At 38.1% G+C, this 12,574-nt stretch overlaps 1 protein-coding gene across 4 annotated transcripts in view; it reads right to left on the minus strand.

Moving 5' to 3' along the window:
- The window catches only part of LOC122798186 (squalene monooxygenase-like), a 1,096,774-nt gene that overhangs the window by 591,356 nt on the left and 492,844 nt on the right, over positions 1–12,574 (minus strand). For all 4 annotated transcript variants that reach the window (XM_044066929.1, XM_044066933.1, XM_044066931.1 and 1 more), the window contains exon 7: positions 4,254–4,349. In XM_044066929.1, coding sequence (XP_043922864.1) covers positions 4,254–4,349 — 96 coding nt within the window. The remainder of the gene's footprint in view (positions 1–4,253; positions 4,350–12,574) is intronic.

Raw genomic sequence — 12,574 nt, forward strand, 5'->3', positions numbered from 1 at the left:
TGCTCTTAGATATCTGAAAATGAACTGTAATGTGAAGGTCCATCCTTTATCGGCCAACAGAAACACCCAAAAATAATTTTCCCATGTTAATTCTTTAGCCTGGCAATTAGCACAGATGATTAAGGCTTATAGCTGTTAATAACCCACTTCCCTTAGCCCACTTTGATTCATTCTACCTCCTCTGCTTATTGCTTGACTCTGTAAGTCACTTGGCTAGACAGTTCTCCTGGGTTACCACCAAAAAGAGACACTTGTGTTCAGTAGGCTTATCTGGTTAAAAAAAAAAAAGATAGCATTCCATCTACCAATGGCATCCCATAAAGATATTGCTTTGGTCCAATTGCGTTGACAGTGTATAGGAATAAATAACATCCCTCTCTGCCTCTGACTTATTTAAACTGTCTACAGCCCATTATCACCAATGTGCACAAAACTTGCTAAAATCAGCTATTTTAGCTTTGTTTCTTGCAGAAAGGATACCTCAGCACACACTTTCTTAATCAGGTTTAAACATGCAAATCGTTTTTGATTGGTGTTTCAATAGTACATGTTCTGTGATATAACACAAATGCTAGATGACAGTTTTGATGCCTAATGGTATGAGTCTGGAGGACAGATTTTGGTATATCCCTTCACAATGCTTCAAACTATTAACATTTATTAACTAAGTGTATTTAAAACAGTATTCCCAAATGTTCTCAGCAAAAACTAATCACTTTATGCTCTGGGTGAGTTGAGGATAAGAGCAAGAAAAAAAGAAACATAATTCCCAATCACAATACAGGTACAATGAACCATCTGATACTCCAGTTCTTACCTCCTGGGGAAGAGAACACATAAACATTTGTATCTAGTAATAGCCATGATGCCAGTGTTTAATTGAAGGTCATGGACATGTTCATATAGGCTGTGAGTTTCATGCAAGCTTATTTTTGCTCAAGTCAAAACAAAAGAAGAGTTCAGAGACATCACAGTCATGTCCATATAGCTTATCAGTTAAGCTAATGGTTGCTGTAATGACCACTCAGCTGCCATATCCTATCAGACATATGATAAACATATCTAGTTCAGTTCTAACTTCTGCGCAAATAAAAAAGTTATACACATAAATAACAAGCCACAAATGAGAAATAATCTGCAAATTTGTATTGGTTTACATTTAAAGACTAGAGAAATTACTGTTATCACAGTCTCATTCCTACCACTATATCCTTATTCTCAGAGTATAATGCTGCTCACAGAAGTAACCAGTTATTACACTGCATTAGCTGTCATAATAAAGGAGCTAACGCCTGTCAAACCAGGTACAGCTGAGGTTGAAACAGTGGCTGCAGTCTTAATGGTAACTTTGAGGCCTACTGAATTAATGATTTGCCACAGATCTGCCACTGTTGGATCAGGAGTGCTAAAGGCTTTTGATTCTTCCTTAATCCCAGAATCTACTGCATGAGAACAAAGCAGTATGATGTTTTCACCCCTGAAGAGAACAGTGTTTGCCTCACTACAAAGGTCATAGGTTCATACATAAATACTAGGCTATCAGTCTGTAGATTATTACAAGCCTAACCTATAACCACAGCTCAGAATCAACCCTGCACCTTCTATCTGTGAGGTAAAGACCTTAATCATTAATGGCAAACCCTTCTACACACACACACACACACACACACACACACACACACACACACACACACACACACACACACACAAACATATATATATATATATATATTCTGCAGCTTGCCTTTCAAAAACCCTTTCTGTAACACTACCAATATTCAGACAACATTTTCCTAACTGTGTGGTGCGGTTTTGGCTATCTGAAAGCAAAAGGAATTGATATGCTTTCACCTACAATTGTTTGTGTTTTAGATGTTTGGAGTTTTTCGATATACTGAATTTTGAAATGTTGGCAATGCCCACTTCAGTATTGTTGCATTTGCATTTTGATAATTCAACAAATACTTGTATGTTTGTGTGTGTGTGTGTGTGTGTGTGTGTGTGTGTGTGTGTGTGTGTGTGTGTGTGTGTGTGAGATTATATTTTCATTTTGTATGTTTGACATGCTAAATGTCCAATACGTAAATGATTGACCATAATGTGCTGAATGCTCATTTCACCAGGAAATACCATTACCCAAAAACCTGTTGGTCATAAAAGGAAATCAATTTCCTTTTCTGATTTACAATCCATAACCCTACCAAGCATTCAGGTTAGTTTTGTCAGCATGATGGTAGTGTTATGGAAGTTGTTTTTCTAAGGTAGGGTACATGGTCAGAGATAGATGCGGGTTTGGGTTAGCTTTAGGGTAAGCACACATTACTAAGATGTGCAGGGGGCTATTAATAATCAACTTTTCAATACATTAGCACACATTTCATTGATGCTGAAACACTGACTGCATAAATGAGCAAAAAGAAAAATTAAATCTATACCAACTGCTGAAAGAAAATACAGAACTTCACAACAACACTACAAGCACACATACACCAATCTCAATAGTAATGAAACAAAATATAAAGCAAAACATGCTTTGTATAGGAGCTCTATGTATCATACTCACAGCCCCTGCATCCCCTTTCTTAGGTATACTAACTGCACAGTCACACAACTGTGAGAAAACAGCAATCAAACATACAGTGCTTCAGTGATCAAATTAGGTTCAACTGCAGCACTATTTGACTAACAACAATTTCAGTGAGTTGTGAAAGCTGTCACACCCACTGACAAAAGTAGCATTTGATATCCTGCCCTTCAGTCATACATAGGACTTAAAAATCACTTTTTTTATTCAAAGTGAACTGATGTGTGGTGTGTGTGTGTGTGTGTGTGTGTGTGTGTGTGTGTGTGTGTGTGTGTGTGTGTGTGTGTGTGTGTGTGTGTGTGTGTGTGCGTGTGTGTGTGTGTGTGTGTGTGTGTGTGTGTGTGTGTGTGTGTGTGTGTGTGTGTGTGTGTGTGTGTGTGTGTGTGTGTGTGTGTGTGTGTGCGTGTGCATGCATGTGTGTCTCTGTTAGGAAAGGAGGTAAATGGTGTGTGTGTGTGTGTGTGTGTGTGTGTGTGTGTGTGTGTGTGTGTGTGTGTGTACATGTCTGTTTTCATATTGTGTAATGATACTGTTAGGGAAAGGGTTATTTGTATGGTAATATGTAGTACTGAGGTCAGGGGCAGCAGCAGGGTTAGGCTAAGAGTTGCCATTCATAAATAAGATGGTACATGGGGCAACTGGAATTTATTTCATCATCTGACCTTATAATAATTCAAATAATTCACTTACTTTGATCTTCTTGCCTAACCTCTTGCAGTGTCCCCTGCCTTATGCTTTCAAATGGCAATGAAGCTCATGGGCATATGATTTCAAATAATGCAATACAGTTATTGACTTGTTATCATACATGTAATTTTACTAATTTTTTGATCCACTTATACTAGCTGCCAAGAAGGTATTTAGGAAGTATTTATTTGTTTGTTTATTTATTTACTCATTCATTCATTTATTTATTCATTTATTTTACCGTACAGAGCCTATATATCCTGGTACTTAATGAACTTTTGGCACTATTTTCTGACTTGGTCCTTCAAGTTATCAAAGGTATGACTGGTAGCTGTACAAGGGTCAATCTGGAAAAATCTTTCAAGTAATCTCTTTCTTATCCTACCCCAGTCATCTAAAATTAGTTAAATTTTCTAATTTATTTATGCAACTCTGAGAACTAATTCAAGAGGTTGACTGAAGTATGATTCTTTTAAGAGAGTTTATTTCAATCATACTGAAGGAGTTGTTTTACTTTTAAATATCTTTTAATATTTATTTTTTTCTTGCCATACGTATTTTTATTCTTCTTGTATAAGACTTTGTTATTTTGACTTTGTGGCTGTACAATGCTTAGACTTCGAAGCATTTACTTATTTAAATAGTGCATTAAAATTTATATTTTTTGCTGAAGCATAATAAACATTTCCAAACACTGAATAGTTTAAATAATGTTTTGAAATTAATACTTTGGAAAATGAGTAAGACACTATAACAAAGAGTTTGTTTGTAATACTTTAATGTACTGCACAGTTCATGCAATGAAAATTACTGCTGTCTTTTCACACTGAGGTAATAGGGGAGTTACCCTTGTGGGCCATTTTAAGCCTAATTAATTTCACTCAGTGAGAATCAAATTTTGCACTTCTTGTTTGTGAGGTAAACACTTTAACCATTATGGCAATCCTTAATCCCCTGGTAGTACAGTTTCATCATACATTACCTGACTTATTCAATGTCGCAGCAGGTAAGTAATTTGCAGGCAATAGTTTAAAGTTATTATTTTGTACAGCTTCACAGAATGACTCTTTGTGATGATCTGAAAAATAAGTAAATAAATACATGTTGTAATAAACAGAATGTCAAAAGCCCAAATGCAAAGCATTAATAAAAGAAGAGCCAAACTGTTATTTGCATAAATCAAAGCAAGTCCATTTATGAGTCTAGAGATGATTATGTTTTGAAAGAAATACAAAATATGAATTTAAAAACAAGATGTATGCATTCAAAATCTTAATTCTCATGTACCTCAGAGAAAGTTACCACACAGTTTCTTGTAATCAAGACTAAAGTTGTTTAAAAAATGTAAAAGTGTTTTATTAAAAACCATTAGGATGACAGTAGCTCAGTATAGTGCACAGATGTGATACAGAATTGCCACAGGAAACAAGATTAAAGTAGTTTAAATATGTACCTAAAAAAAAAAAACAGGAAAGAAGGACATGAGATGAACGTATATGTATCTAAGACAAACAGGTGTTCTGGAATGCAAGTTCAAGCAAAGACTGATATATTCCAGCCACGTTTTGTATACCCATTTTAGGATCAACACAGCAATCGGTATGCTTCATTTGATGGCTGAGATGAGAAAGGCTGTGCCTTTAGCTTCAAAAATCTTCAGGTTTGCTAAGGATAACTTCACACCATAATTACCCTGAATACCTTGCCTGGTAAAGGAATACAAGAGCTACAGCCCCAATATCAGATAAAAAATGTGATTTGGTGTTGTGAAAGGCCACTGTTTTTTTGCATTTTGACTACCACAATTCCAACTAAAAACTTGTTGTTTTGATGGCTTTAGCAGTAACAGATGCATTTATATCTTTTTTACAATTATTGAAAATGTTTAATTGTGCAACAATTAAACAAGATGAACCAAGTTAGACTTGGGGGTAAGTACTCAATGAAAAAATATATATCTGGTTGCAGTATGGCCTTTGTCTCTGTATTTCACTCCACAAGTCACCAGACCCTTCACAGCCCAGTGCTGAAGAAGTTTTCCTGTCTGGAGGGATGAGACCTACACAACAAAGTGACATATCCTAAATACCCCTCAAAAGTGGTGACCCACCAGGAGAAAAGGCATTATGGGGGATATATGGTGAACCCCAGGGACCTCTGTTTTTAATAGAAACTTTTTCAGCCTTTCAGCTGGGTTATTTTCCAGTAGTGAAGACATTTGAGGAAGCTATTGTTAAAGAGTGTCATTTAAGTGACACTAACTGCTCCAGAGACAGAAGTGCACTCTATAAGCACAAGAAGGTTAACCCTGCAGTTAAATTTGTATTCAGATGAATAGCTCAAATAAAAAATTATGGTGCAGCTGAGGATGTTGTAAAAACCCTTTTTTAGATTCTAAAGAAAGGTTTTGGATACTTAAAACTGGTGCACTGTATTCACCAAATCTCTATAAAGAGATGCATTCAAACTGCATCTTAGTTGAACTTATAATTTGTATGAAGAAGAAAAAAAGATGTAGGATCTTATTATACTTGACTAAACTGAGCTAGTCAGCTCTTGGAAGCTAAGTCGAGCTGGGATTGATTATCATTTGGATGTGAGACTGCCTGGTAATACTTGCTTTTATGCCATACTACTTGTGTGTTTTTAAAACCAATTGCCTTGCCTGTTACTGGTGTTTATTTATTGCATGAGTTGTGGTATTTTATAAAAGGAATTGATTGTTCCAATTGTTTAGATACTGGTCTCAATGAACATCTATAATGTAGGTAAAGAATCAAAAAAGTGAGTGGTCATGTTTCAAAGAATGAGTCTGATCTTGTTTGATTTAGTAGCTAAGCAGCATCGGGCTTGGTTAGTAAATGGTAAAGCTTCTTTTGACACCATACTGCTTGTCTGTTTTTCAAAAAAAATGGTTTGCATGCTATTAGTCTTTATTTATCATATGATCTGGGGTGTAATATAAAAGGAGAGGATCGTTTAATTTGTTTAGATACTGACGAAGCTTGTGTAACGGATTACAGAAACCAGATTATCTCTCTTTACTAACTGCAACCAGCTAATAAAAGTTTGTTTTTTATCATTCTAGACTGCTAGTTTATTGTTTTGTTTTGTTTTAAGTACAATACATTTTTTCAGTGCACCTGGTATATGATATTATTCCATATAATATTTGTATATATACACACATATAGGCTCCATGTTTGTGGTCAAATGTGTGTTTGGTTGACAGCTGCTTAGTTGACTGTTGATGATTGACTAAACAGCTCATCAACAGGTGTCCAAAATCAAATAATTCTTAGAGTTGTAGAATATGCCATTGCTCTGTGTTTGTGCATTCTTGGAGTCGGTATATATAATAAGCAGGGGGTGTGGGCACAGCACCCCAAGAGGATATAGGGGGGCTTATCACCCTGCAAAACACAATACTTCTTGTTTGTTTTTTAACTTAAGGTTTGCATGTGTTAAGGCTGTTTCTCAGAGCATGCATAGTTGTTAGTCAATCGACAATTGATGTATTCAATGTATGGTTTTATATATATATATATATATATATATATATATATATATATATATATATATATATATATATATATATATATATATATATATAGATCTCGTACTATTGAACAAAAGTTCAATAGTCCGAATCCACATCTACCGAACACACTTTAGCGAAAGCGCTTTTAACCGAAAAAGCACTTTCGCTAAAGTCCCTAAAATAAACAAACAAAAAAAATAAATAAAAAACAAAAAACACATAACTAAAATTTACGCAGCACCCCCGCACACCCCCCCTACTTTTAGATTCTCACTCCGAGATCACACTACAGTGGGGAAAAGGGAATATTCCCTTATCCCCACTGGACTCCGATCTCAGCAACAGGCATTCCCCACTGATTTCCCCTATTTTTATCATACTTTCGCGAAAGTGCTTTTTTGGTGAAAAGCACTTTCGTGAATGCATGATCAGTGGTTTCACTTTCGGTGTATGTGTGAATCTACATCTAATGGCCAAAATTACATATAGCCAAAACTTAAATTGCTGAGACTAGTTTGCCGAAAGTGTTATTAGCTGAAAATACACTTTGCCGAACTTGAATTGCCAAATTGGAACTGTAAAGCAGTTCCAGCATGTTTAGTATATAAAGATCACTGGTTTGCTGTAAATCATACACCATACCTGCCTACATCATGGCGAATGTGGCACATGATTCACCCAGAACCTTAGGATGTTTATACAGTATGGAGAAGTCTCAGAGAGATAGGGACATGCTCATTGTTGAAGGATTCCTGTACCATCTGAATAAAAGTACAAAAAGGAAATGTATTCTTTTCCCCACTGTAGTGCGATCTCGGAGTTAGTATATTTATGTAGGGTGTGTGGGGGCAGTGCAGGGGGGCTTGCCCCCTGCACAATAGTGCTTAAACTATTTAATGTAAATAAAATGACAGTAAATGGATGCACGGGTTGGAGGTGTGTAGTGTCATGTTCGTTAGTTGTTGTTTCAGCAATATGAGTTCGACAAAGTGTGGTTCGACTGTTTGGGTTTTCGGCAGTTTGAAATTTCAGTTTACTGGTCTCGGTAAAGTGTAATTCGGCCAAATGTAATTTTGTCCATTAGATATAGATTCATATATGTATATATCTATATATATATCTATATGGGTCCCCTTCGAATGGTCGACATTTCACAATGCCGACATTCATATGGCCAAGACCATATGATCGACATTTGAAATGTCGACCATGGGGAACCGGCATTTCCCTACAGTGCGGAATGGAAAGATTTCCACTTCCGCACTGTAGTGCGATCTAGGAGTTGATATATTTAAGTTCCGGGGGGGTGGGGGCAGAGCCCCACACAGGGGGTGCAGGGTGGCAAAGCCCCCCTGATAGCAACGTTAAGGTAAGTTTGTTTTTGTATTTTATGTTCTACTTGTATGGTCGACATTTCAAATGTTGATCATATGGTCTCAGTGATATGAATTTCGACATTGTGAAATGCTGACCATATCAAGCAGACCCATATATATATATATATATATATATATATATATATATATATATATATATATATATATATATCAATAACTTTTGCTTTAAATTAACCCAGCCACTGGGGATTCACAAGCCAGTGTATTTCTTTGTGCTGGTCCCAAGCCTGGATAAATGGGGAGAGTTGCATTAGGAAGGGCATCCGGCGTAAAATTTTTCCAAATCATACATGCAGACAACAGTACAGAAATACATACCGAATTGGTCGAGGCCCAGGTTAATAATGACCGCCACCAGTACTGTTGGCCAACAGGGTGCTGGCTGAAATTGGGCTACTTTTGGCCCATGGAGGAGAAGAGGGGGAAGGCATGCCCAAAGGCAGGTAAAGGCTAGGACTGTGATAGTGAGGGTCAGAATTTTGAATGTTGGCAGTATGACTGGTATAGGGAGAGAGCTAGCTGATATGATGGACCGAAGGAAAGTTGGTATATTGTGTGTGCAAGAGACCAGATGGAAGGTGAGCAAGGCTAGGTGTATTGTAGGAGGTTTCAAATTGTTTTATCATGGTGTGGGTGAAAGAAGAAATGGCGTAGGCATTATTCTGAAGGAACAGTATGCTAAGAGTGTTTTGGAGGTGAAAAGAGTGTCAGATAGAGTGATGTTTATGAAGCTGGAAAATGATGGTGTAATGATGAATGTTGTTAGTGCATATGCTCCACAAGTTGGGTGTGCGATGGATGAGAAAGAAACATTTTGAAGTGAGTTGGATGAAGTGGTGATGACTGTACCCAAGAGTGAAAGACTGGTGATTGCAGCAGATTTCAATGGGCATGTTGGTGAAGGGAACAGAGGGGATGAGGAAGTGATGGGTAGGTATGGTGTTAAGCAAAGGAATGCAGAAGGTCAGATGGTAGTGGATTTTGCAAAAAGGATGGACATGACTATGGTGAATACGTATTTTAACAAGAGGGAAGAGCATAAGGTGACATACAAGAGTGGGGGAAGATGCACACAGGTGGATTATATCTTATGTAGAAGGGCCAGTCTGAAGGAGATTGGAGACTGTGAAGTGGTGGCAGGGGAAAGTGTAGTTAGGCAGCATAGGATGGTGGTTTGTAGGATGACATTGGTGATCAAGAAGAGGAGGATGAGTGTGAGGGCAGCAATAAGGATCAAATGGTGGAAATTGAAAAAGGGTAATTGTGAGGCGATGTTCAGGGAAGAGTTAAGACAGGCACTGGGTGACAATGAAGAGTTACCAAATAGCTGGGTAACTACAGCAGAGCTAGTAAGAGAGATGGCTAGAAAGGTGCTTGGTGTGACATCTGGAAAGAGGAAGGAGGACAAGGAGACCTGGTGGTGGAATGAAGAAGTACAGGAGAGTAAACAGAGAAAGAGTTTGGCGAAGAAGAAGTGGGATTGTCAAAGAGATGAAGAAAGTAGACAAGAGTATAAGAAGATGAGGTGCATGGCAAAGAGAGAGGAAGCGAAGGCTAAGGATAAGGCATATGAAGAGTTGTATAAAAGTTTGGACACTAAGGAGGGAGAAAAGGACCTGTACCAATTGGCTAGACAGAGGGACTGAGCTATTAAAGATGTGCAGCAGGTAAGGGTGATAAAGGATAATGAGAGAAATGTACTCACAAGTGAGGAGAGTGTGTTGAGCAGATGGAAAGAGTACTTTGAGGGGTTGATGAATGAAGAGAATGAGAGGGAGAGAAGGTTGGATGATGTGCAGATAGTGAATCATGAAGTGCAGTGGATTGGCAAGGAGGAAGTAAGGATAGCTATGAAGAGGATGAAGAATGGAAAGGCTGTTGGTCCAGATGACATACCTGTGGAAGCATGGAGGTGTTTAGGTGAAATGGCAGTGCAGTTTTTAACTAGATTGTTTAATGAAATCTTGGAAAGTGAGAGGATGCCTGAGGAATGGAGAAAAAGTGTTTTTGTACCGAGTTTTAAGAATAAGGGTGATGTGCAGAGCTGTAGTAACTACAGAGGGATTAAACTGATCAGTCACAGCATGAAGTTATGGGAAAGAGTAGTGGAAGCTAGGTTAAGAAGGGAGGTGATGATTAGTGATCAGCAGTATGGTTTCATGCCAGGAAAAAGCACTACTGATGCCATGTTTGCTCTGACAGTGTTGATGGAGAAGTACAGAGAAGGTCAGAAGGAGTTGCATTGTGTCTTTGTGGATTTAGAGAAAGCATATGACAGGGTGCCTAGAGAGGAGTTGTGGTACTGTATGAGGAAGTCGGGAGTGTCAGAGAAGTATGTAAGAGTGGTACAGGATATGTACGAGGGTAGTGTGACAGAGGTGAGGTCTGTGGTGGGAGTGACAGATGCGTTTAAGGTGGAGGTGGGATTACATCAAGGATCATCTCTGAGCCCTTTCTTATTTGTAATGGTGATGGACAGGTTGACATACGAGATCAGACAGAAGTCCCCGTGGACTATGATGTTTGCAGATGACATTGTGATCTGTAGTAAGAGTAGGGAACAGGTGGAGGAGACCCAAGAGAGGTGGAGATATGCTCTAGAGAGAAGAGGAATGAAGGTCAGCAGGACTAAGACAGAATATATGTGTATGAATAAGAGGGAGGATAGAGGAATGGTGAGGATGCAGGGAGTAGAGGTGGCAAAGGTGGATGAGTTTAAGTACTTGAGATCAACAGTTCAGAGTAATGGTGAGTGTGGAAGAGAGATGAAGAACAGAGTACAGGCAGGATGGAGTGGGTGGAGAAGAATGTCAGGAGTGATTTGTGACAGACGAGTACCAGTATGAGTGAAAGGGAAGGTCTACAAGAGGGTAGTGAGACCAGCTATGTTATATGGGTTGGAGACAGTGGCACTGACAAAAAGGCAGGAGTCAGAGCTTGACGTGACAGAGTTAAAGATGCTAAGATTTGCACTGGGTGTGACGAGGATGGACAGGATTAGGAATAAGTATATTAGACGGTCAGCCCAGGTTGGAAGGTTTGGAGGCAAAGCCAGAGAGGCAAGATTACTTTGATTTGGACATGTGCTGAGAAGGGATGCAGAGTATATTGGGAAAAAGATGCTAAGGATGAAGCTGCCAGGTAACAGGAAAAGCGAGAGGTCTAAGATAAGGTTTATGGATGTGTTGAGAGAGGACATGCAGGTGGTTGGTGTGACAGAGCAAGATGCAGAGGACAGGAAGAAATGGAAACAGTTGATCTGCTGTGGCAACCCCTAATGGGAGCAGCCGAAAGAAGAAGAAAAATAACTTTTGCTTTAAATTGTACTTTTAAAAGACATATTCAAAGTATAAGCAGAAAGCTGAGCCTAAAACCAACAGTATCACTGTGTCCTAACCTGAAGCCATTTTTTTTTTGTTGATGCGGTCCTAAAGATTCTGCTTGTATGAATATTATAGGAAGCATGTAGATGAAAGAAGTCCACATCATGCATAATTATGCCCACGCACACACAGCATTCTGGAACTCTGGCCTCAGCAGGTGATAAGTTTCTTTGATTTCTCCCCTACCCATAGGTCAACATTTTCTACTAAAATACAGTTTGAATGCAATACTGTTCTGCCTGCTTTTATGTTTTGTTTTTGTGTTTCAATTATTATGCCTTAGGTCAGCTGAAACATTCTAGTTGATGTCATTAATCTGATAGAAATCTATGTTGCCTTGAAGCTGGTATACATTGATGCATGTGCGAAATAATGTGAAATACTGGAAATGTTGATGGTACATGCATAAAAGGGTACTTATCTACACAAACTGTATACCAGTGCTACTCATATTTTGTGTTTCATGTTGCAGGGCATGAAAATCTTGTTACCACTCCTGGACTAACTCCATGCTAGTGAGTTTTTGTTCTATATAAGTAAATCAGTTGGCAGCCCAGTTTCAAAAAGCAGAAGTACATGCCTAATCTACAATTCTGATAATTTCTGGTATGTGCAAGTGACATTTTGACTCATCTGATATTAAATGTTAAATGTATTTTTGTAAGCAGCTTGGATAGTCTACCGATATAAACTGTTATCACAAATGCTAACTTTTCCTACCTAACGATGCAAATGAGTTTGAGAATATTTGCTGAATGCCATTTTTTAATAGCCTTTTGCGGAACATCCTTGTTTGTTGTTATTATACCACTGCATTTTAGCTTGTAATATTTATTCAACATTTGTCCCCATTCTGATTACTTTTCCTCTTTTATTTAATTGGTCATACATTTTTTCCATCTTATTGTACAATTTAGTGTCAAACTATAGGTTTCCATATTTGAAGGAGTACCTTGACTAATTATGAGCAGGTAAAGCAGTG

This window comes from Protopterus annectens, chromosome 3.part1 (assembly GCF_019279795.1).
Source record: "Protopterus annectens isolate FY-2018-M chromosome 3.part1, PAN1.0, whole genome shotgun sequence".
NCBI classification, from domain to species: domain Eukaryota; kingdom Metazoa; phylum Chordata; order Ceratodontiformes; family Protopteridae; genus Protopterus; species Protopterus annectens.